General features: G+C 40.8%; 1 protein-coding gene across 3 annotated transcripts in view; it reads left to right on the top strand.

The window, feature by feature from the left end:
- atad2b (ATPase family AAA domain containing 2B) overlaps positions 1-26,870 on the top strand; it is a 191,736-nt gene that overhangs the window by 127,274 nt on the left and 37,592 nt on the right. For all 3 annotated transcript variants that reach the window (XM_085996813.1, XM_085996814.1, XM_085996815.1), the window contains 7 exons: positions 1,492-1,803; positions 4,031-4,169; positions 10,520-10,706; positions 10,879-11,064; positions 13,776-13,911; positions 23,469-23,665; positions 25,918-26,077. In XM_085996813.1, the coding sequence (XP_085852939.1) occupies positions 1,492-1,803; positions 4,031-4,169; positions 10,520-10,706; positions 10,879-11,064; positions 13,776-13,911; positions 23,469-23,665; positions 25,918-26,077 (1,317 nt within the window). The remainder of the gene's footprint in view (positions 1-1,491; positions 1,804-4,030; positions 4,170-10,519; positions 10,707-10,878; positions 11,065-13,775; positions 13,912-23,468; positions 23,666-25,917; positions 26,078-26,870) is intronic.

The raw sequence follows: 26,870 nt of genomic DNA on the forward strand, positions 1-26,870 counted from the left end.
TGAGTAGCTGTTACTTAATTGTCATCTTGGTATGACCACAGATTCATCCATATTATAACAAATCCTTCAAAGCTCCACTTCAGTCCCAGTTAGTTGCATTTTGTGTTGCAGCTGAATTCCATACATGTATGTGGTGCTGCTCAGTGCGATTAACCACACAATCTGTCTGCATTCGGATATCGGCTTATAAAGTGCAACTTTCTTTCTATAGTTTATAAAATAAGTGTACATTATTTAGGTTTTAGCAGCCAGTTGCTGCCATTCAGTGGTGAATAATTTTGAGACAAATATTAGAGATAGCACCATAGTACAGGAAACTTTGGTTTATCCGGAGGTTATATGTCCGGCATACTCGATCGAACGGCAAAAATCAGGAGCCGTTTTTTTTCCCCAGTCAGGCACTGCAAGGTCTGTAGCTATAGCAACAGCTTCAGCTAGAGACGCTTGCAGCTGCAGCCGACTGTTTTGAAGTTGTAAGCAACAGGGTTTGTTGATTCACACGGAGCTTTTCAGTTCCGTATGTTTCAACATTAACGCTGGTATGTCCGGCACTTTTGATGGTACAGCACCAGCTCGGTCCCGTCAGCGCCGGATATCAGAAAGTTTCCTGTATTCTCTCTAATAGTGAGATGTGCTGATAAATGATCCCCGAAAGGGTTTTGCTGGAGTAGATAATTTAGCTGTGGTCAATGATTCTACACTGAGCGATTCTACGTATTTTTGGATTATAAACTGGAAAACATTTTGAAAAGCTGCTGTTTAATGACCATATCGACCACTCAACAAATTTTTCAAAATCTTAGATTAATTAAAAGAACTTTACTGCAAGGTAAGGCAAAAGCAGAAAATGTGGGAACTACATAGCAGGACCACGAACATCTGAATAGAGAACAGCTAGGCTAGTAGTTTGGGTGGAGATACTTCGGAACTGAAAATCAGATTATCAGTCTGTAAAATTTAACCGATCAGTTTTCGTTTTAGATGTGAACCGGTCAACTGTGTATTTCCAGTTTTTATTGGATTTCCTACATTTGCATTTTTTTTTTCTTTTTAAACAACAGGTCGAAGCAGTTCTTCCTGCCCTATACCATGCTCTGTTTCTTTGCACAAGGGTTGTGCGTGTGATTACCTGCAAGTTTCTCCCAGTGTTGCCTTTGAATTGGCTGCTGAGAGCTATGTAAAAGAGATGTGATTTATGAGACCAGAAATTCTTTTTGAAGTGCTGAAGTTATTCTGAAACCCTGCATGTGTTTTTCCCCATGAATTAATTTGTCTTAAAGTCGAAGTATTTTTGTTCAAAGGCTGCACTAGGTGCATACGGTAAAATATTTAGAAACATGACTGAGTAATAAGACACTAGATTTAATTCATATTCTCTGAATAAAAAACATTGTTTTGCATTTTAGTGTAGAAATAGTACTTTAATCTTGAGAATTGCTGTCCAATAAATGAATTACTTTGATTTTTTAAAAATATTTTTGTTTTTTTAAGGGTACTGTGGGGCTGATATTAAAGCACTTTGCACTGAGGCAGCCTTGTTTGCCCTTCGCCGGCGCTATCCACAGATTTATGCAACTAGTCAGAAGCTGCAGCTGGATGTCTCGTCTATTGTTATAAGTGCACAGGACTTCTACCTTGCCATGCAGAACATTGTGCCTGCTTCACAACGAGCTGTGACCTCTTCAGGAGAAGCACTATCGCACATCATTAGGCCTCTGCTGGAAAATGTCTTTACTGGAATTCTGCTTGCTTTGTACAAGGTTTTTCCCCATGCCGAGCAGACACAGAATGACAACAAAGATGGTCTGTATTTAAATTGTATTATTTTATAACTGTTGTCTTATAACTACTGTATTAATAGGATAACTAGTATACTGTTTTGTGATTAGGGACCATCTGATAGAATGGTGGTACAAAGAATTACTTTATTACTTTAAACTGCACACTACTGTACAAAATATTAATAATTTGGAGTATTGGAGAAGATTTATTTGTGGAAAATATTACAGTAATACTACATGAGCAGTCATGTTGGCCAATATACTTCCTAACATATCTCCCATATCATACCTCCAGGCATAACTCCCACATCATAAAATTAATTATACAATTAATTTAACAGACCTTACCCAAGATGGGTTTATTCTTGAGTATTTTCATTTTTAAGTATTCTGAGGTGGTTAAGGAAAATCTCAGCTTCAATGAAACTGGCTGCGACGCTATGCCACAATGCTATATAAAAAAAAAAAAAAGTTGAGTTAAAGAAAACTCACGGTCGTGTTCCGATTGAGTGCTATAACCAATACTTCTTGGGAAATTCAAGTCACTAATCCAATCTTGAAATTCAGATAACATTTTTATCTGCTTAAACTTTACTCTCGTCATCTGAACCCCCCTTTGATTGGATTATTTTGTAATTCACTTAAAAATCGGCTATCTTTTACTTACCATTATAGTGTTGTCTAATTATAGTGTTGTCTAGTATTTCCATTGTAGTCTAGTTATTTTAATGCTTTTGATTTTTTTATCAAAGTGGAAATAATATATTCCAGTTTGGTGCACTGGAGCTGGGCTCTGCAAAATTCTACAATTTCTTGGGCATTAGTTGTTCAGGTGTTGTTTGTAAATCAAAATAATTTGTCAGTCTTGATCTGTTTATATATCTGATAAGAATATATACATTATGAATAAAGTGCTGTAGAATATATCAGTCAGGATCTAGTTTATTTCCAATAATAGCCATTCTATGTCAACTGCCATAGAACTGAAAGGAGTGCTAAAATTATATGATCTATAATTTTAATAGAACGGTTGCTGCTGTTGTTTCTCCCCCATCTCTTCCTGTGGAAAATATCTGGGCTCCACTTGACAGCTGCCCACAGTGATGCATTTAAAATCGGGAGTTTGCTGTGTATGGAATCACAGGTGTAGATCTGTATGGTGCAGAACATTGGGAATTCATTAGGAATTTAAGGGGCTGCTTGAGATTATAGCCCTGAAGGAATGTTCGTAACATTGCAATAAATACCTCAACAGAAATACTACAAATGACTAGGAGAATTTTTCTCTAACAGTAACTGTTTACTGCATTATTTAAAATTTATAACACAGCAGTTGTGAATTAAACTTGCATTGTTTTAAAATGTTAGGATGCTTTCTGTAGTTCACTAATAAGTGGCAGCTATACTATTTTACAAAGTGAATATACAGGGAGCACATCATTGAAGTCTGCAAATAATATATTTTAAATTTTCTTCAGAACAGCTGCATGTCTGATGGTGAACAGACATGGAAATGCTGCTTTAAAAGCCATGTTGTTGCTTTAGTTAAAAATAATAAATAAAGCAAAATAAAAATAGCAACCCCCGAAGTAAAAAGTTTTGAACTTCTAAGCAATGATTATTGTTACTTTTTCTGTCATTTCTGGGGCATTTTAACATTTGTTCTTTGTTCCAAAACTTGTTAAAACTATTCATTATTTAAAATATTTTATCAAATGTTTAATTTAGGACTTTGCTTAAAGTACACCATTTGCCCAACCTGTATTTAACTGGCATAATGGTAATTCCACTAATTCAAGCCATTTAGGCTACTATTCAAAATTGAAAAATCTAATTGGTAAGGCATAGATTTTGCTAATGATAAGAGAAACTTGCCAAAGATAACGATTGAGACCTGAAGTTAACTCAACGTTTGTGCTTTTTGGTTGGTGAAGAGTTTATGTTCAATAGTTGAGTGTACCCTGTGGTTGTGTCTATAGAAATAATAACACCTTGTTTAGTCTAACTATTGAAGTACAAAGGAAGTTTGCAAAGTTTGAATTCCTTCGCGACATGATCATGGTGTCTGTATTTACTCAATGGAGAAATCTAATGTTTTGAAAACTTGCATAGAAGGCTAAAAGTTTATTGAAGAGTAAACATTTGAGACGTGCATGTACTTTGAACAGTTTTTATCTGTATCGTGCTTTATCAAATAGTCTTAAAATAGAGTTCATGCTCCATTACATTATACTTGATTGCTTTGTTAGATGCTATGAACCACGTTCTGGAAGATTACATCCACAGTGATGATGAGGTTGAACCAGCAATTTTTGACAATTCTTCATTGGGATCACCAAAGAAACAGCCACCAGCTACTAAACATAAGCCCTTTATGCACTTCTCCACGTGAGTAACTGCATATTATAATGTACTGAAAGTCATTATTTCAGATTGTTGATTGGATATTTATTACATTTAAAAGCAAATTAACCGTAATTAAAAATTCTCCTGTGTAAAAAGCTTGTTAGATTTCTGCTTCATTTTTGGCACAGTCGTAAAATAGATACAATTCTAAGGGGTGGAGGCGACAAAGATTGGTAATTATACCATGCTTGTTGATTTTAGCAAGTTTTTTTTTATTTTCCTAAGATATTCTGTGAATTGCATGCTAATTTACCGAAACATAGAAGATAGGAGCAGGAGTAGGCCATTCGGCCCCTCGAGCCTGCTCCGCCATTCAATGCGATCATGGCTGATCATCCAAATTCAGTACCCGGTCCCTGGTTTCTCCCCATACCCCTTGATCCCTTTAGCCTTAAGAAATATATCCAACTCCTTCTTGAATATATTTAATGAATTGGCCTCTACTGCCTTCTGTGGTAGAGAATTACACAGGTTCACCACTCTCTGGGTGAAGAAATTCCTCCTCATTTCTGTCCTAAATGGCTTACCCCTTATCCTTAGACTGTGACCCCTGGTTCTGGACTCCCCGACCATCAGGAACATCCTTCCTGCATTTAGTCTGTCCAGTCCTGTCAGAATTTTATAAGTTTCAATGAAATCCCCTCCCATTCTTCTAAACTCCAGCGAGTATAAGCCCAATCGACCCAATCTCTCCTCATACGTCATTCCTGCCATCCCAGGTATCAGCCTGGTGAATCTTCGCTGAACTCCTTCCATGGCAAGAACATCCTTCCTCAGATAAGGCGACCAAAACTGCACACAATACTCAAGATGTGGTCCCACCAAGGCCCTGTACAACTGCAGCAAGACATCCTTGTTCCTGTACTCAAACCCTCTCGCTACGAAGGCCAACATACCATTTGCCGCCTTAACCGCCTGCTGCACCTGCATGCTTACCTTCAGCGACTGGTGCACAAGGACACCCAGGTCTCGTTGCACTACCCCTTCTCCCAATCTATTGCCATTCAGATAATCTGCCTTCCTGTTTTTGCCACCAAAGTGGATAACCTCACATTTATCCACGTTATATGGGCAGAAGCATGGCAGATGCAAATCACCCAACCTGTCTAAATCATCCTGGAGTTTCTCGGCATCCTCCTCACAGCACACACGCCCACCCAGCTTTGTGTCGTCTGCAAATTTGGATATATTACATCTAGTTCCCTTGTCTAGATCATTAATATATATTGTGAATAGCTGGGGTCCAAGGACCGATCCCTGCGGTACCCCACTAGTCACTGCCTGCCACTCGGAAAGAGACCCGTTTATTCCAACTCTTTGCTTTCTGTCTGCCAACCAGTTCTCTATCCAAGTCAGTACCTTGCCCCCCCAATCCCATGTGCCTTAACTTTACACGCTAATCTCTTATGTGGGACCTTATCGAAAGCCTTCTGAAAGTCCAAATACACCACATTCACTCGTTCTCCCTTATCTATTTTACCAGTTACATCCTCAAAAAATTCCAGTAGATTAGTCAAGCACAATTTACCTTTTGTGAATCCATGTTGACTTTTTTGAATAGTGGGGTAACATTAGCTACTCTCCAATCCATGGGTACTGTTCCAGATTCCATCGAATGTTGGAAGATGATCAGCAATGCATCTACTATTTCTACCTTGCTAGAGTGCAGAAATGCATGTCTTGAACAGTCAATGGCATTCTTGAGTATGAACAAACCAACCTCCATGTAATCTGATAGTGGATGCCCACTTCTTTGTTGATGTCCTGATCGAGCTTTGGAATAACAGCATCCATCTGTGGCCTGCTAAATGCATTGAGCTGGTTTGGTGTGTTCACAGGCTTGTGTCATGTAATGAGCATTGACTTTGCATTGCGAAAGCATTCCAGCTAATAAAATTTAACTAAGCAAAAATTAAATCAGCCTATTTTTCAGAGTGCATTGTTTTGAAAAGTTCCTAGTTATAAAAAATGATTGCCGCTATTATGAAAACACTGCAGCATGTGACTACTCCATAGTGGTAACGGGAAAGATATGGACTGCAATTTAGAAATGTTAATGCATTTTTAATTTATTGAAAAATAAGTTGTAAGAACTACTTAATTAGATTTTTTTTTTAAATCTTCAGTGTTATTTGGAATGGGGACCTGGTCAGTCAAAGGTTTCATTTTTCCCAGGTTCTATTCTATTTAAGTTAGGGGCATAAGAAAAAGGGTCTCATTCAGATTCAGATTAGATTTATTTGCCATATGTAACAAGTACAATGGAATGCTTGTTCCCCGTAGGGACGCGTCAGCTATACATACAGCGCCGCGTTCAGTGTCAATACAATGGCTTCCCGTGGCAGTGGGAGCACAATGTCCCTCAGCCGCTCCGTCCTCCTCTTCACCGCGGCCTCCTCCTCACTGTTGCCTTTGTACCTTAAATCTTGCATGTGCCCCAGTTAAGTGCATTTTAACTAACTAAATTTCAAAACTCCATGTATAATCTATACACGGGTATAAAATAAAAAGCATATGCTCTTTATTGCATCTTGAATTTTTTCTTTTTTGAATATTTCAATTTTTCATCCTCTACTACTTGCATTACCCCTTCTGTTTACCCCACCATTGACAGCCGTGCTTTCAGTCTGAAATTCCCTGCCTAAGCCCCTCGCCTCTCTATCTCCCTCTCCTCCTTTAAGACCATCTTTAAAATCCACCACTGTGACCTGCTCCTAATGTCTGCTTCTTTGGCTCCACATCCATTTATTTCTGATTACGCCTCTGTGAAGTGCTTTGGTATATTTTTCTATGTTAAAGATGCCATGTAAATACAAGTTGTTTTTGTATTAGAGCGCACAACATAAATGTATATGTATTTCTGCAATACAGATATTAAGGCTGTATTGAAAAATGATCGTTGTAATGATCTTTGAAAGACTTTCCCTGCAACAAATGTACCAGTCATGGCTCTATATTAAATAATAGTGCTCTAATCTGCAGAAATCCCTTCCAAATTTAGCAACTGTACAAAAATGCCAATTGAAATTTCTAATTCCAGTCCCCATTTCCTTTGAGACTTGTCCAAACTGTCTGGACCAGATACTTTGTCTATTTTAAGAATATCTAGCCTAAAACATAAATCTCAACTACACCAGAAGGGAAAATAGGTATACTGTACATGGATGTCAGGAAGCAATAAATGTTCTTCTGGGTAGATTTATGTAAGCAAAACTAGAATTATTCAAGAAGTGGTTAGATGCTGGTATCATAGTTTCCATGCAAGGATGAGGTAGATAGTTTGAATGGCTTCCCTCATCTCTACTTATCGCTGTGAACCTTTTGATCACCTTGTCCTTTGTTATTTGCAAACACCTGTGGCTCTCTTCTTTTTCGGTTGAGACGTTCAACTGAAGTCTTGTGTATCCCCTCAAGTGGATAAAAGATCCCATAGCATCGTTCAAAGAGGAGAAGGGGAATTCCTCTGGTGTCCTGGCCAACATTTAACCCGTTAACCTGCAAACAACTTCATTTTAAAAACAGATTATCTGGTCATTTATGTAATTGATGTCTGTGGGACCTTGCTGTGTTTCCCACCATTGCAACAGTGACTACATTTCAGAAGTGCTTTATTGGTTGTGAAGTGGTTTGGGATGTACTGAGGTTGTTAAAGGTGCTATATAAATGCAAGTTTGTTCTTTCCTTAATACATTACTTTGTAATTCAGAAGCTTACTTTGTTCTTCCAACAACTTGCTTGGCTTCTTTTCAAAACAAGAATGCTGAGAACATGTGAGATTAGAGCAGCAATGTCTCATCTCAACAATTCAAAAATTGCAAGCATAATCTTAATTAGAGACTTCTATCAGACTTTTGGTTCTTTTTGATATTGGGTTACTTGGAAACTACCAGGACATATTTAATGTCCAAGTCCCATCACCCCTGTGCTCGCTGATCTACATTGGTTCCTGGTTAAGCAGTGCCTTGATTTCAAAATTCTAATCCTTGTTTTCAAATTCCTCCATGGCCTCGCCCCTCCCTATCCCTCTAATCTCCTTCAGCCCCACAACCCCCCCACCCCCAAGATATCTGCACTCCTCAAATTCTGCCCTCTTGAGCATCCCTGATTATAATCGCTCAACCATCGGTGGCTGTGCCTTCAGCTGCCTAGGCCCTAAGCTCTGGAACTCCCTCCCTAAACCTCTATACCTCTCTTTCCTCCTTTAAGACGCTCCTTAAAACCTACCTCTTTGACCAAGCTTTTGGTCACCTGCCCTAATTTCTTGTGGCTCGGTGTCAATTTTTTGGTCTTATAATACTCCTGTGAAGCGCCATGGGACGTTTTGCTACGTTAAAGGCGCTATATAAATACAAGTTGTTGTTGTTAAAAGAACATAGGAACAGGAGTAGGGCATTTAACCCCTCGCCCGTTCCGACATTCAATGAGATCATGGCTGATCTGAGGCCAAACTCCATATACCCGCCTTTGCCCCATATCCTTTAATACATTTGGTTAACAAAAATCTATCCATCTGTGATTTAAATAACAATTGATCTAGCATCAATTGCCGTTTGCGGAAGAGACTTCCAAACTTCTACCACTCTTTGCACATAGAAGTCTTTCTTAATTTTACTCCTGAAAGGCCTGGCTCTCATTTTTAGACCATGCCCCCTAGTCCTAGTGCCCCCAAATGTGTGAATTCAAAATAAAGTTATGTATTTGTATATGAGCTTATAATTGACATTACCAGACAACTTTTTAAGTTTGAATGGTAGTAACTTTACTTTCCATGACACAGAATCATTATAAGTGTGCAGATAGTTTGTGTGTAAACAGAAGCACACACATTTGTTACAACAAAAAGGAATGCATTGGGACAAAATGTGAAAACGTATTGGATTCCAAATTGATGCATTTACTCTGTACTCAATTTTTTGGCAACCCTGACCTTCATTCTGTTGGTTTCGGCACAGCAGATTAGGTAGCGAAGATTCCAAAATCTACATTGTTAATGTCTGTATTTAATATAGCAGTTTTGCAGTGAATCAAAAATGATACTTGGAGCTAATCAACCTGTGGGAATGTTAATCTAAGCTAAGCAGATGTGTACTGCTTGTAATTGTTCAGAACAAATACATATCTAATCATCAATGAATTACTGGGTAGTGTAACTGATTCTTAATTAAAAAAAATAGTTTTTAGTATGCTGCCACCGTCTGGAAGGCTTCAGCTTTGCAAACTATATTCACTGTCGAAAGTAAAATGTCACACTTAGTAGAACTAGTTCTTCACATTTTAAAAATTTGTTTTAAGCTTACTGTGAAGATTCTGTTCCTACTAACAGTTCACAGAATCACAGAAACCCCACAGTGCAGATAGAGGCCATTTCGGCCCATCGAGCCCACCCGATCCCCGTAACCCCTACACCAACACATATCCCACCCTATCCCTGTAACCACACGTATTTAATCCCCCTAACACTAAGGGTCAATTTATCATAGCCAATCAACCTAACCCGCACATCTTTGGACTGTGGGAGGAAACCGGAGCACCCGGAGAAAACCCACGCAAACACGGGGAGAATGTGCAAACTCCACACAGTCGCCCGAGGCCGGATTCGAACCCGGGTCTCTGGCGCTGTGAGGCAACAGTGCTAACCACTATGCCACCGTGCTAGAGGTGCAGCTAATTAGCCCAAAACTGAGGAAAAATTGTTAAGCATCCACAAGATTAAAAAAAATTTTTTTAATGCACCCTTCAGTTTTGCACTTTTGACATGGAATTTTTGTTGCATGATGCTTTGCTCTGATTTTTGTTGTTGCCTTAAAGGACCTTGCTTCAAAATAGCCTCTATAACTGATTGAACCAGTCTCAAATAGTAATGTGCAGCCTCAGATCTTAAGGTCTTAACTACTGTACTGTGCTACATGGTTGGGCAACAATAATTTAACAAAGAAAAGCACCAGCATACCACTGTTGTATATTATTATTGGAATATTTTAGTGTTTTTTTTTTAAAAGAGTATGATGGCTTGTTAATTTTATTTCGCTCCGCATTTTTATTAAGCACAAAGATAATTGGTATTCTACTCTCATTACTGAAAATTAACATTCTAAGTCAGTGTGCTAAAGGCCCTATATTTTAGTTATCGTCCCAAACACACACTTGTAGGGAAATGCATCTTGGTTACTGAAAGGTTTAAATGTTTAACTTTTTTTTTGTTAGCCTAAAAATGTGGAGTTGTTCCAACTTAATTCATCTGAAAAGTTAGAGTTGGAGTCTTTTAAACATAAACACGATAACCTGCGTAAGTTTGAATTGGGAAATACTCAGTTTAAGATTTCTTTTTGCAGGTCAGCACATCACCAGCCAACATCCCATCGTCCTCGGCTGCTTCTTTGTGGAAACAAAGGATCTGGACAAAGTTCACATCTTGCTCCTGCTCTGCTGCATTCCCTTGAGAAATTCTCTGTGCATAGGTTAGATCTGCCAGCATTGTACTCTGTTAGTGCCAAAACACCAGAGGAGTCATGTGCACAGGTGAGGGTGAAGGAAGTGAGAAAACCTAGTCCATGTGATTCATATGGATAACGTGTAAACTAAGTGTTAAATACTAAACCACTGTTTGTTTTTCTCTCTCTGTCTCTCGCTTTCTTTCTCTTCCCACCCCCCTTCCTTATTGCTCTCCCTCGTTTGCTCGCCCTCTCTCTAGGTTTTCCGCGAGGCACGTCGGACAGTACCAAGCATAGTTTATGTGCCTCACATTAGAGAGTGGTGGGACGCAGTCAGTGATACAGTGAGAGCTACTTTCCTGACTCTGCTTCAGGACATACCATCCTTTTCCCCTATTTTAATATTGGCTACCTCTGAAACAACATATGTTGAGTTGCCAGATGAGGTAGGTTACCAACTTCACTAAACTACATATTTGCAGAAACCATGTTGTATGATAAATATATGCATCTAACATCTGTAGAAGTTTATATTAAATAACTAAAGTAAAATGAAGATATGCAGAGCTAGGGATTTTCTTTTGAGCAAATTATTCAACTCCTATAGAGAAGGATGGGTGAGATTACAAGCAATAGGGCCATCAAGAATTTTTTCATTGAGGAAAATACCAACCCTTATGTGGTGTAGTCCCTTAGTGTCTGAGTTTATTTCATGTGTTGCTACTCAACTTCAGATCAACGTTTCCCCCTAAGGTACGCTGCTGCTCATCGATCGGGAGGTCCCGTGCATGTCGCTCACCAGCTGTTGCCGCTGGAAAAGATACTGTGCATGTGCAGCACAGCAAATTTAAAGGGACCGCACACGAGAAAAAAAATTAGAGGAACATTGCTTCAGATCTTGGAAGATGGGAAAGGAGGCTGTAGTGCAATTATGCACACTCAGTGAAATTTGCATAGTTTCACAGTGACACAAACTGTAGACGTTTGGGTGTTGTGTACAACAATACTAGTTTGAAGCCAGAATGTTGTTTATATTGGCCCAAAATTTGCAGTCAGCGGCGTAGCTACAGAGTACACCACCAAGATATGAAAAGAATACGAACTTACCTTGAGCGAGGCCCAGAACGGAGACTTGCTCTTCTGCACTGAAGAGTTCTGCACAGCGTATTACATCGGGGAGGCCAGGAGCGCAGCGTACTGCTTATGCGTAAGGGAAGACTCTCCCACAAAAGCTGTCCAAACTAAGCCATGCCCACAAAAGCTGTCCAAACTAAGCCATGCCCACAGAAACTTCTCTCAGTCTCTTACATTGAAATTACATTTTTTTTAAACTTCTGAAAACTTCTAATTAAACTTTTAATTAAACTGGTACTTGGACTTAATTCATATATCAGCATTTTTTTCTCTCACAATTTATTAGTCCCTATGTATACAACTTCCTGTTTAAATAGCCTACAAGTAATGTTGTTGAACTTCAGAAAGATTCCCAGCCATATATTCAATGTTAATTTTCAGGATTAAAATATATTATTCAGACCTCATTTAGACTAGTAATACATAAATCTATTTTCCTTGTTATAGATGCATTACATTGTTATATTCATTTTTGAGTTGAAAGGACAGAATTGGTCATTGAAATCTGATAGATGTTCACTTTATTTAACTTTCTTACTCAACTTAAGTAATTAAAATGAAACTCGACCAACAAAAAAAGTTTCCTCCATCAAAACTTTACACAATATACATCCACTGTTAATAAATCAGCCTAAACCCGGCTAATCGTTTGTGTGCTGGATTCTTTGTTCTAACTTAAAACATCATCACAAAAAGCTTTATTCATCACACAGAAACCTCACAGGATGAATGAGATTATTTTCTTCTGTATATATCTATAAAATCAATTCAAAAAGTTAAGCAGTAGGTTCCTATTAAGCGAGTAGTTATTCATGAGTCTTTTTTTATTGCAAGTGACAGATTTTCTGTCTTTTTTCCTAAAATTGCTTTGTAGCATTAAGAAAATGTTTAAGGGGGAGCTTAATATACATTGTAAATGCTGTGAACTAGAAACTGGCTGTGGACTAATCATTTTGCAATGCATTTCCAATTAAAATTGATTGGTAAGATTGTAAACAGTGCTATCCTGTGTTTGTCTTGGTATCGGGGAAATGCAAAGTGGTGATTTTTCAACTTCAGCGTAAATAACAGCCTGTTGTGCCACCACTTGTAGTAATCACATTTACATCGATCTTTTAAGATGTGAATCAGGCTCCTGTGCCTGCTTCCACTAACCGCAAGAAAAATGTCTAATTGCTGGGCAAATAGCCAACTCTGCGCCAGCAATTGGTATTTCCAAGACGGTGCGGATGATCTGTCAAGGCATACCTTGACAGATTGCAAGTTCAGGATTTAGTGCATGTGCTAGCACATACGGAAATCCCAAACTTACGGTATATTTCAAAGGCGGTATGACATCATGCCCACTGCAAAATCCAGGCCATTGTGATGCAATCTAAAAGAAATGGCAGTACTTTCATACAAATATAGCTTTAAATATAAACATGGTATTAAGAGGGCCAATAAATAAATACACCGTTATATCTGAGGCTCTGGTACATGACTGAGCATTAAAAAAGTAACAATGTACTCTAATTTTAAACTTTTGTGAAGCTAAATAATTTATAATGTGTTCAATTCAAAGTATTCAGTTTACAAGAATACAAATTGCTCTTTCTGCCAGTACTATTGATTACTGTCTCAAATCTGCAACCAACACCCTTATTGACGCTGAGTTTCCATGGTTACTGAAATGACAAGTCTAATGTTTTAAAATATGCACATTTATTATGATTATTACATTTATTGTATCAGGTATTCAGAAGCAGTTCCAAATGTCAAAGCAAAAAATGCACCATAATGATGTATGCACATATTAATGGTGATGTACACCAAATGTGCATGAATTAATATTTAAGTATGTTGCTTTTGTTTGAGTGGTAGAAACTTGAATTTCATTTGACCTATTAACCTGCCTATTCTTTTATAATGGCACATCCTATAATTCATTAGTGGTATAATAATCTGCTCCATTTGAACTATAAGTTTGCTATAAGGACAGATATTACTTCTAATGGATTTTCTTTTTTTTCTTAAAATTAAGGTTAAATGCATTTTTGAAATCAATTATGGAGAAGTTATAGATTTACAGAGACCTGATGAAAATGAAAGAACAAAGTTCTTCGAAGATTTGATATTAAACCAAGCAGCAAAGCCTCCACCTAGGAAGAAAAAAGCCGGTAAGAGCTAATGACTGAGGGAAAAACAGATTGTGTTAAGGTGTTCAAACTGCATATGATGCAATACCATGATGAACAAACTAAATATGATGCCTCTATAGATCAGACTATTTCTACAGTGGTAGTGCCAATAATGAGTATATTACCATATCATTCTTCTTGCATTCTTTACACATCGCTGCATAGTTGGTAGCAGGCCTTTTTTTAAAACTTGGATTCAGATCACAGGCAGGATGACCTCCCCTCAAGTTTTTTTGTGATACAACATCCATATGACCAACCCCACTGCTGCACAGTATAAAGTAGCTAATCCCTTTGTGAGGCATCAGGTTTTTTTCCTTGTATGGAATGCTTTTATCATTTGCGTGTGCAACATTATATAGTTTATACTCGGTGCTAATGGCACCAAAAATAGTTATTTTTCTCTGCCATTTGTGGGATCTTGCTGGGCACAAAATGGTTGTTGCACCCAATTACATAATGGGAGCCACGATAAGGCATTATGTAAATTAAAGCATTTTTCTTCTCCATTTTCATTCATTATCTCATCTTTGATCATTGATACTGGTTTCCAGTATTCAAATAAGATTAGTACTAATTCTTGATTTTAAAAAGTCAATTTGATCACTGCTAATATCAGCTTCAACTAGTGCACCAATTGTTATTAGGCCTTCAGGTTGGCAGATAGCCACATTAGGTGTTTCGCATGCCTTTCCATCAAATATGACACTACTCACTCAATATTTGCCTGTGATTGGTCACGCTTATTTGTCTGACATGAATGAAGAACAATGAGAAAATACAACAATGGTGGTCTTTAGTATTGACCCCTCCCCGCCCCCCAAATCATCCTCAGCTGGCATTGTCTGGTATCATTACTGATGAACCAACACCACCTGGCACTGAGTCACTCACCACCTGGCAAAGAGCAACTAGCACCACCACCTCCTCCTTCAAGGACATTAGTCCATCAATCAGGCAGGGGGATTGTGATATACTGGAACAAATTAGTATTGAGAGGGAGGCGGTACTAGCAGGTTTAGCGGGCTTAAAAGTGGATAAATCCCCAGGCCCAGACGAGATGTATTCCAGGCTGCTGTGTGAGGCAAGGGAGGAGATTGCAGGGGCTCTGACATAAATTTTCAGATCCTCTCTGGCCACAGGGGAGGTGTCGGAGGACTGGAGGACAGCTAACGTAGTACCATTATTCAAGAAGGGTAGTAGGGATAAACCAGGGAATTACAGGCCAGTGAGCCTAACATCAGTGGTAGGGAAATTATTGGAAAAAATTCTGAGGGACAGAATTAGTCTCCACTTGGTGAGGCAAGGATTAATCAAGGATAGTCAGCATAGCTTTGTCAGGGGGTGATCATGTCTAACCAATTTGATTGAATTTTTCGAGGGGGTGACTAGGTGCGTGGATGAGGGTAGTGCAGTTGATGTAGTCTACATGGACTTCAGTAAGGCTTTTGACAAAGTCCCACATGGAAGACTGGTCAAGAAGGTAAGAGCCCATGGGATCCAGGGCAATTTGGCACATTGGATCCAAAATTGGCTTAATGGCAGGAAGCAGAGGGCGATGGTCGAAGGTTGTTTTTGTGACTGGAAGCCTGTGTCCAGTGGTGTACCGCAGGGATCGGTACTGGGTCCTTTGCTGTTTGTAGTATACGTTAATGATTTAGATATGAATGTAGGAGGCATAATCAGTAAGTTCGCAGATGACACGAAAATTGGTGGAGTGGTAAATAGCGAGGAGGGAAGCCTCAGGCTACAGGATGATATAGACGGGTTGGTCAGATGGGCAGAACAGTGGCAAATGGAATTTAACCCTGAAAAGTGTGAGGTGATGCATTTTGGGAGGACTAACCAGGTAAGGGAATACACACTGAATGGTAGGACCCTAGGAAGGACAGAGGATCAGAGGGACCTTGGTGTGCATGTACATAGATCCCTGAAGGCTGCAGGACAGGTAGATAAGGTGGTTAAAAAGGCATATGGGATACTTGCCTTCATTAGCCGAGGCATAGAATATAAGAGCAGGGAGGTTATGATGGAGCTGTACAAAACGCTAGTTAGGCCACAGCTGGAATACTGTGTAGTTCTGGTCGCCACACTATAGGAAGAATGTGATTGCATTAGAGAGGTTGCAGAGGAGATTCACCAGGATGTTACCTGGGCTGGAGCACTTCAGCTATGAAGAGAGACTGGACAGGCTGGGGTTGTTTTCCTTAGAGCAGAGAAGACTGAAGGGGGACCTGATTGAGGTGTACATAATTGAGGGGCGTAGATAGAAAGGAACTTTTCTCCTTAGTAGAGGGGTCAATAACCAGGGGGCATAGTTTCAAGGTAAGGGGCAGGAGGTTTAGAGGGGATTTGAGGAAAAACTTTTTCACCCAGAGCATGGTTGGAATCTGGAACTCACTGCCTGAAAGGGTGGTAGAGGCAGGAAACTTCACAACATTCAAGAAGCATTTAGATGAACACTTGGTCCGTAGCCTTGTATGCTATGGCGTTTCAAGTGCTGGAAAATGGGATTAGAATAGATAGGGCTTAATGGCCGGCGCAGACACGAAGGGCCTCTTTCTGTGCTGTATAACTCTATGGGGGAGAAATTGGGTGAGTAGCGCCACCTGTTAGCGCCTAAAGAGGCAGCCAGTGGCTGTAGCGCCACTGGCTGCGCCTCCCGCGATATTCAGCAGGGGCTCTAATGGTGGCGTTAGCCTGTTGCGCTGTGCCGCCATCGATGACGTCATCGGTGTGCGCAGCGCCCCATTCGCGATATTTGGCAGCGAACGCCGCTGTTGCGCCGTTCGCTACCCGCGCCCAGTTCATGGGGCCTTACTGCGCCGGCAGAGGCGCAAGTTAAGGTGAAGGTGCGGGGCGGCCGGTTTTTTTGGCGTCCGCCTGCCAGCACCTCCGTCCCCGGCCTCCAGATCCCCCCCCCCCCCCCCCCGCAGCATTGCCGGCTGTTTCCCCGAGACCCCGGCACTTCTCCACGGTGCCGGGCTCTTTTGCCGGCACTCGCGATCGGGGTTCGTGCTGCTGCAGGCCCCTCCCCCTTAACAATGGGAGGAAGGCCTGCAGTACCGCAGCGTGCCGCACTGCAGCATGTGGCGCTGCGGCACGTTGCGCTGTGGAATTCACTTTCAGCGCCCTAAGAGGGACGCGGAGCGCCTCAAGCCGCGCCCCGTCTCCCTCTAGGGGCACTGAGGCTGAATATCTGACGATAGCTGCTGCTCCGAACGCTGCGTAAAAATCTGCGCCCATGCGAACTTGGCGCCAGTTTGGCGCCTCACCCCAATTTCTAGGCCTATGACTCTAATCACTCCAGCACCAGACAGCAATTTTCCTTCTGGCACTTTGACTCATCATCAAAGAAACCTTTGCTGCTCCATTGTGGGTTCCTGTATCAATTGGCACCAAGGAGCATCAAAATAAATTCTAAGAAAGTTGCATTATAATATCTTCTCTTTTCCCCCCCCCCCCCCTCCCAACTGCAACACTGTCCTCTTTTCAAATTGGTGCTGCTCAGTATTGACTGCATTTCCTCTAGTTAGACCCAGTTCATTTTCTCCAACTGGCAACAAACAGAAATCCTTCTTCGTACCAGATACAACTGAGCCAAGTAAAGCTTTTTGCCAGCTACTTCCTTTTCGATTTGAACCATCAGGTAATCCTCGGGTACCAAGACATTATCCTGGAAAAGAACAAATTCTCTTTTGGCACTATCTGACATCAGTGTCGCTGCTGACCATACCACTGCCCATCAATATGGGCAAGTTTCCCAATTCACCACAGACAGCTGTTGAGCCTTTCATTAGCCCACTACCCTCAGCATATCTCAAGACCATAACTTATTGAAAGCTTATGGTTACCAGTTGCAGGGTGAGGTGATGTTGTTTGACATGTTTAACAGCAATGTTCCCAGAGTCTTAAGTATGTCAGCCCCAGATGTCCATTCCAATCTCTACCTTAACTAATCCCTGTGGCAGAACATTCTATGCTCCAGCATAAAGAAATTTATCCTCGCTTCTCTCCTCACTCTTGATGACCATTTTAAATTGTCATCGACTCCACAACCAGAGGTTTGCGAGGGAGCCCTTTGTCTTGGACCCAAACGATGTGGTTCTTGTTATTGACAGTGCTGTGGAGCCTCTCTCCTCCCAAACACACAAGGGATCCAGATGGGCAGCTGCTTGAGACCTTGTGGCTGTGTGTGATCGAGACCTGACAGTACCTTGGGTTTTGGAGACCATGAGCTGTATGCATTCTGTACACTTTTGTGTAGAAGCCTTGGTTTTTGCATTGACGCCAGTTCCGATCACCTGAGGAACCTTGGCTGTGGCTATACTGGTAACCAAAATAGTTTTGTGTTATCAGCTGCATTTGAGTGGATCAATCTAGATCACAACTAGGTTGGTCCTATTGACAATACTACATAGTTCCAGAAAGTGGGAAAGATGCTGTTCAATTCTTGATCTGGCAGTCCTGAACAAGTTGTTCAGGTCAAGATAACACTGCTGCAGAATATTTAGGCAGTATGCCTAGGAGACTGGCTGGCTGCATTAGACTTGCAAGATGCTAAATTTCATATTGCTGAATAGTTATCTTCAGTTCAATTTTTAGAGTTGCAGCTATCAAAATACAGTGTGTTCCCTTCAGTCTTTCTTCATTCCCCAGACTTTCACACAGTACCCATCAGTTGTTACAGTGCATCTCATAATGTGACACTTGCACATAGAATCGTAGAAAGTTACAGCACGGAGGAGGCCATTTCGGCCTATCATGTCCGCGCCGGCCAACAAAGAGCCAGCCAGCCTAATCCCACTTCCCAGCTCTTGGTCTGTAGCCCTGCAGGTTAGAGCATCCCAAGTGCACATCCAAGTACTTTTTACATGTGGTTAAGGTTCTTGCCTCTACCACCCTTTCAGGCAGTGAGTTCCAGACCCCCACAACCCTCTGGGTGAAGAAATTTCCCTTCAAATCCCCTCTAACCCTTCCACCAATTACTTTAAATCTGTGCCTGCTGGTTTTTGATCCCTCTGCTAAGGGAAATCGGTCCTTTCTATCCACTTTATCTATGCCCCTCATAATTTTATACAGCGCAATAAGGTCTCCCCTCCGCCTCCCCTGTTCCAAGGAAAACAGACCCAGCCTATCCAGTCTTTCCTCATAGCTAAGATTCTCTACTCCCAGCAACATCCTTGTAAATCTCCTCTGTACCCTCTCTAGTGCAATCACATCTTTCCTGTAATGTGGTGACCAGAACTGCACGGTGTACTCTAGCTGAGGCCTAACTAGTGTTTTATACAGTTGAAGCATAATCCCCCCCCTGCTCTTGTATTCTATGCCATGGCTACCTGGCCTGCTACCGAATTCACTAGATGTTCGAAAGATCGAACAAATAGGTTCGCAATTTTTCCTTTTAAGTAAGTTTGGTCTGAACAAACACACAGGCAACAGATTTCGCATACAAAGATTTATCTTTAACAAATGCTTAACAAACACCGTTCGTTGTTTAAAGTACAATTCCAAAATATAAGACTCACAACTTATATTGATATTACCCGATTTGGTCCGAGGTAATCAATCTCTGTCCAAACCTCTACGTAGGGTTTCTGCCCCCAGGTCCCTGCTGTCGAGTGTTGCTCCTAGGTTCTCGCTGCTATCTGGGGTTTTCCCTCCTGGCTTATACTATCCTATATAATCTGTCCCATCTCTTTGGTTACACATTTGTTCCTTTTTTCCTGCGCCCTGATGATTAGTTTATCCTATTCTACAATCTGTCCCATCTCCTTGATTAGTTTACGTCTCACTTCATCCATTTTTTCCAGTTGACCCATTGTTTGTTAACTGGCGTCTGTAGTGACCTCACCCGTGTCTGACGAGGTTGCCTATGAGCCCTCTGTTCAGAACATTCCATGGCTGATACTGAACCTCTGCATTATTTACCCACTATCTCTTACACATGGTGACTCCTTCATTTTATTTCAGTTTTCTTACTTAGACACTACTTCTTCCATTTTCCACAGTGGACATGCACTCCAAGGTCCCTTTGTTCCTCTACACTATTCCGTGTCCTACCATTTAATGTGTATTCCAGGAATGACGTATGAGGAGAGATTGTGTCGATTGGGCTTATACTCACTGGAGTTCAGATGATTGAGAGGGGATCTCATCGAAACCTATAAAATTCTGTCAGGCCTGGACAGACTAGATGCTGGAAGGATGTTCCTGATGGTCGGGGAGTCCAGAACCAGGGGTCATAGTCTAAGGATAAGGGGTAGGACATTTAGGACTGAAATGAGGAGGAATTTCTTCACCCAGAGAGTGGTGAACCTGTGGAATTCTCTGCCACAGAGGGCGGTGGAGGCCAGTTCATTAAATATATTCAAGAAAGAGTTGGATATATTTCTTAAGGCTAAAGGGAGAAGGCAGGGACAGGGTACTGAATTTGGATGATCAGCCATGATCTCATTGAATGGCGGAGCAGGCTCGAAGGGCCGAATGGCCTACTTCTGCTCCTATCTTCTATGTTTCCTTGTTGGCCCTCCCCAAATGTATTACCTCACAGTTCTCCGGATTGAATTCCATTTGCCACTGTTCTGCCCACCTGACCAATTTATTGATATCTTCCTGCAGTCTACAGCTTCCTCCTTTAGTATCAACCACACAGCCGATTTTGCTATCATCTGCAAACTTCTTAATCATACCCCCTATATTCAAGTCTAGATCATTGATATATACCACAAAAAGCAAGGGACCTAGCACTGAGCCCTGCGGAACCCCACTGGAAACAGCCTTCCAGTCACAAAGACATCCATCAACCATTACCCTCTGCTTCCTGTCTCCGAGCCAGTTTTGACACTTTGCCCTGGACCCCATGGGCTTTTAACTTCGTGACCAGTCTGCCATGTGGAACCTTATCAAAAGCCGTGCTAAAGTCCATATACACTACATCAAACGCGCTACCCTCATCTTCCCTCCTTGTTACCATCTGTAAATGGACAGTTGGCTCATGAGAGCTTGCTGTTGAGAGACTGCTCCAGTCGCTATCCAGCAGGTAGTTGTCACAATCTAGCAACTCTACTTTGTCAACTGTATGCATTGTTATGCAGAGCCGAAGTAGGATATGACATTAATAGAAGTTTTGCTCAAGCAGCCTTGTCCTTTTGCTCCACTCTGATTTGCAGCCATTCAGATTGGTTTCTCTTCCTCGCAGGTGTTCACAAATCATAAACTGAACCGTTTCTCTGTGTGCTGCAGCCAGCTTCATCATCCCAGATGCTGAACTGTTTCTAAGATCTCTATAGCTGAATGCGCAGCATGCTTGGTCTTCCTACAGACCATCTTTATTCCCACTAGTTGAGATCGGTTAGTCCTTGGCTCTGGATCTGAGTTACTGGTCCTAGGAATAGTGTCCTTCAGGGGATTTTGCTGCACACGATCTGCTCAGTTAACACTGGTGACTGATGTTTCCTTGTACTGATTGGGGACCCAGTTACAGGATGAATGGATCAAAGCAGATAGTCTGTGGGCAAGTCCATCTGGCACATCGCCATGCTCTAATTCAAAGTGGTATGTTTTGGCTCTGAGATGCTTTGGGATTCTGTTGGATATCGCACAATGCAACAGTCATGCTTGGTAATGACCATCTCCAACAAAACTGAGCCTAACCAGCTCCCTTTGAAATTTATGGCATTATCATTATCGGATCTCCCACCATCAAGACCCTGGGGATTATTATTGACCAGAAACTCAATTAGACCAGCCACATAAAGGGTGTCGCTATTAGAGGAAGTCAGAGGCTGTGTATTCTGTGGCGAGTGGCTCACCACCTGACTCCCAAAAGCCTTTCCAGGTACAAGTCAGGAGTGTTATGGAATACTGTTTACTGGCCTGGATGGGTGCAGCTGCAACAACACTCGAGAAGCTCAACACCATCCAGGACAAATCAGCCCACTTGATCAGCATCTCATCCACTAGCCTAAACATCTACCCCCTCCATCACTGCTGTTGCGTGGCTGTAGTGCATACTAGAAGGACAAGGGCAGCGGGTGTATGGGAACATCAGCACCTCCAAGTTCCCCTCTAAGTTGCACGCTGTCCTGACTTAGACATATATCGCCATTCCTTCATAGTTGCTGGGTCAAAATCCTGGAACTCCCTACATAACAGCATTGTGGGAGCATCCTCACCACACGGACTGCAGCAGTTCAAGAGGAAGGCCTACCGTCACCTTCTTGGGCAACTAAGGAATGGCAATACCTGCTGGCCTTGCCACCGATACTCACATCTTCTGATGGATTTTTTAAAAAGTTGTCAGTTACACTAATAAATATGTTTGGGACTGCCTTTGTCAAGCCTCAATACATCTTGTACGATTGTAGGCTTGTGATTGAACTGTAGGTAAAATTCTAGTCACAACTCCAGGCCTTAATTAAGAAAGCAACAGTTTGGTGAGTGATCCTCTGGTGGAAGATGTACACCAAAATATTTTCCACATTTGGGGGTACAAAATGATGGACCTCTTTCCATCACTGAGCAATCACCAACTCTCTTTATGCTCAAAAACCAAGGATAGTGGCACTGGATGGTCCTTCCTGTTAATAGAAACAAATAATTCTTTACATGTTTCTCCTAATTCTCCGGGTATATTGAAAAATAAGTCAGTTTTAATTGATGGTCTTGCAATGACGTGTTGAATCAAGAAATAACATCAAAGGTAGTGAATGCATTATAGGTTTAATGGAAATCATTAAATTGGACTTGTAACTGGTAAGTAAAAAAAATTGTACACTGGTGCTCTTTTAAGAGCTTAAAGGGAGGATGCTCCTTGTGTAATTTAATCTGGGTTGAACATGGCTTGGTAACTAATGACTTCAGACTATGTAGGATGCTATTTGAAGAATAATGATGGCTCTACAAGTAGTCAACCTTTTAACCACCTCCAAATGTGATATTTTTGATCTGAGCAGTGTGATTTGTTACTTCAGTGCACCCTAACGTGTACTTTGTTCAAGACTAAAAAGTTTGGCTGAAAAATTCTTTTTTTAGATGTATGATTTTGTAGATTGCTACACAATGGCTCAGTGGATAAGTTCATTGCATTACATGTTACTTGGAAAAGCCCAGAGCTTTTCTCCCTTGTTCTGTGTTGAGTTAGCTGAATTCAGTTGTGTATCAGGAATATTGCAATTAATATTGATTAGGGAGGATAAAATTGGCCAGAATGCCTCCCCTGATCCCCATTCTGTGTCTCTGCTGAAAAGGGCATATGTGTGGATATCTGATTGGTTTCACCTCTGGTTCTCGGTGTTGCTGGATCCAGCAAAAAAAAAAGCCGACAATCTTGCTTTAAGAAGCTGAAATGATTCACATACTATTTCAAAATCTGGCATTTAGTATAAGTTTGCTATTGTTTATTTTAAAGATAATTGTTAGAGAAAACCGGATATACATTTTTAAAAGGTAAAATAATACATCTTTAAATTTACATTTTGAATAAACTTTATACAGATGAGTTACATTTTGCCATTACTGTATCTTTTTTTTAGCTTTACTTGCCTTGGAAGTCCTTCCACCAGCATTGCCTCCTACACCAAGACAACTATCGGAGGAAGAAATAAAACGGATGGAAGAACAAGAGGAAAATACCTTTCGGGAACTTCGACTATTTCTCAGGGATATTACCAAAAGACTTGCCACTGACAAACGTTTTAATATCTTTAGTAAGCCTGTAGATATTGAAGAGGTAAGTTAAGGTAGCTTTTAAAATTCTTCATTTGTCACAGTTGATGTAAGGAGAGTTTTTGCCAGGGGACCCTTTTGAATAATTGACTATGCTATGGCTCCCCTCAAGGTATCAAAGCATAAATGCACTATGATGTGATGATAAGCCATATGAACCAAGATCATCCCAGGTTTGATTCCTGATCTTTGCTGAGTTACTACATCTCAGGAGTGGCACTACAGCCAGCAGCAAGGGGGTGGGGCATGAAGAAAATTAGCAGCATTCCTGCTCCCGGTCACCATCAAGTAATCCCTCATGGAAGGGGCACTTGTGTGAATGTCAAGTGAGGACAAGTGTAAGTTGAAGGGAGCCATTTGAGTTGAGCTGAAATGATAACAGTGCAACCACGGGAAGTAAAAGTTAAAAAGGACCATCTGAAGGAAATTTAAAGTTAAATGGTAATCGGAAGCACTCGGAAGTAAAATTAAAAGGGGGTAAATGACAGAAGTAAAATTAATTGGGGAACAGCTGAGCGTAGTATAAGTAAGCTAGGAGCTATGAGTTATATTTGATGGGTGAAGAGATGCAACATTTAATTGTTGATCAAAAACTTTAAGGAAAGGGTTATGGCTTTAGAGAGGAAGGTAAAGGGCGGACAAATTTAGAGGGTTCTCCGTGTAAATGGATAGTACTAGACCCTAAGTGAATCATCACACATTAGTGAAATGGCTGGATTAGTATTGGACCTCAAGAGTGAATTATTAGGGATAGGAGTTGAAGAATGATACAGGGACAGAGTTGCCACGGAGACGAATGCTGAGAGCAACCAAGAAAATGGGGATACTGGCTGGATTAAAGTTGATTTGCAAGTCTTTCTTTAAAACACTAAAGTAAGAAACCCTGTAAAGCTACTTGAAGTTACAATAACAAGCAGGTAGCAGACACTGTCAACATTCCAGAAGGAATAAAGGTAGCTAGAAAACTAAAAAAGATGGCTAGGTCAAAAACTTAGTCAGCAACTCAGAGATTATAGTCCTATGGGACTCTGCTCAGCAAAGTGGGTCATGTGTATCATAAAGAAAACAGGATAATGTGTTGTCTACCTGGAGCTGGAACAGTACATACTGAGGAACAGTTCAACAGGATCCTGAAGTGGACAGGACTGGATAGGGGTACTGAGGGATAAACAACACAGGAAAAAGTAATACTGGAGCTTTAAAAGTGACATACATGAGGATCCTGAAAACCCCAAGATAGAAAATGCAAAGTCATGTTCTCTGGAATACATCTGGTGTTTAGGAAAAGAGCAGAGTTGAATAGAACATTGAGAATGTAAATGAGTGTCTGGCAACCTGGTGTGAAAATAACAGGACTTTTTCCAAAAGTGAACTAGGAATACTTTCAGAAAAAAAAGACTGATACTGGAGAGATGGGCTGCACCTAAACCATTTAGCAACAATGAGAACTTGAGGAAATTGAGGCAGCTATAAAATTATTTAAACTAGATGGTGAGTGGGGGGTACAGGGTCCCAGAGTGGAATGTAGATGACAGGTGAGTATAGACACTGAACCTTGGCGACATATGTGAACCAAAGACCAGGAAAAGGCTGTATCAAGAAAGAAGGTTAATCTACAATAAGATGCAAGATTGCTAGAACCATTAGAAATAATTAGAGATGCTTGAACTGGAGCCTCCTGTGATAATTGATAGATACGATTTGGAATATAGAAAACAGAAGCTGGTAATGAATATACATTAAGGTGTAATGAGTGTTCATTAAAAGATAGTGGATAGAAAAGTAGGTGGTGTAGCCCCATATGTCTGGGACATGTGGGAGGTAAATGAAGTCGATTCTGGTGGAAGGTGACATAATGAACTACTCTGGTTAGACATCCCTAATGAAGAGAAAAGCAAAGTTAACACGAGTGTCTTAGATCACCAGTCAGCATAAGAAGGAAGAGCTTGTTCTATGAATATTTAGGGAGGATAAGTGAGAACAGAAGAGATATTTGAATAGATGATTTCAATAAACCAAATAAAAATTGCAAAAACCCAAGTGATTTAGAATCCCAGCTGGTAAATGTAATGCATGACTCAACGTGTCAAGGAATCCACAAGAGGCAGTGCTGGTTCTTAAAGAGAACTCTTCAATTAATATTGCAGAGCCACTTCTAGTGGTCTGCTTTTTTAATGTTTAAAATTCACATGTATTTGCTCCTTTCATTAGTTCAATTTCTTTGACCACCGCTTACTTTTCAAAAAATATTTGTAGGTTTCTGACTATTTGGAAGTCATCCTACAGCCAATGGATTTATCAACAATGATGATGAAAATTGACAACCACAAATATGAAACCGTGAAGGATTTCCTGATAGATATTAACCTCATCTGTAGCAATGCTCTTGAATATAATCCTGATAAAGTTCCTGGAGGTAAGATGGGATTTAAAACATTCACCTCAGTAGTGAGTCACAAACTAACCTAGCAAACTTAATTTTGACTGCAAGAAATAAATATAATTCTTACTAGGGTCACATCTCAAAACCTCATCAGCCCAACCATAAGCAAACAAACAATGGCCCAGAATTTGCTGTCTGTGGCGAAGCAAAACCATTCACCGCTGGCCCCGAAGTAAGCTTTGCATAAAGATCTTGCGATATATGTCGAAGTTCAGGTTTTCCGACGCGTAATTCAAATCAACACAGTAGTGGGGATCCCCTAATGCGAGCTGTTGTGATGTCAACAAGTTGTCTGCAGCCAATCAAAATGCAGAATTCTCATGGATAGCAAACAAGGAAGTGAGTAAGCTGCTAAAATTCTCACTCTCTTAAAAAATGTGAGAGCGCAAAACAAAGATTGGAGCTCCTCACACGGGGAAAAGGCAAAGCTGAAATAAAGATGAACAAACGTTAAACATTAAAAAAAAGTTTTAAATTTTTATTAAAATGGATAAATTTGACACCGCACAGAATTCAAATTACTTTTTCAGGCCCATAACCTTTGTTTAGCAGTCAGTACACTGTTGAAACCCCAGTTACACCTAATCCCTTTGGGTCTGACTTTTAGTGGGGAATTTAACAGTGTAATTACTGCGGAAGAGCCGAAGTTTTCGTCAGTTTCCCTGATTTGTGATTTCACTGATTGCCGGCTCTGTGGGCGGGGGCACAGTGCAGCCTGTGGAGGAGCAGTGTACGACAGACTGCAACTTCAGGATTTGCCAAATCC

Source organism: Somniosus microcephalus, chromosome 9, assembly GCF_052327205.1.
Source record: "Somniosus microcephalus isolate GS21.2 chromosome 9, FLI_Smic_1.0, whole genome shotgun sequence".
NCBI lineage: Eukaryota > Metazoa > Chordata > Chondrichthyes > Squaliformes > Somniosidae > Somniosus > Somniosus microcephalus.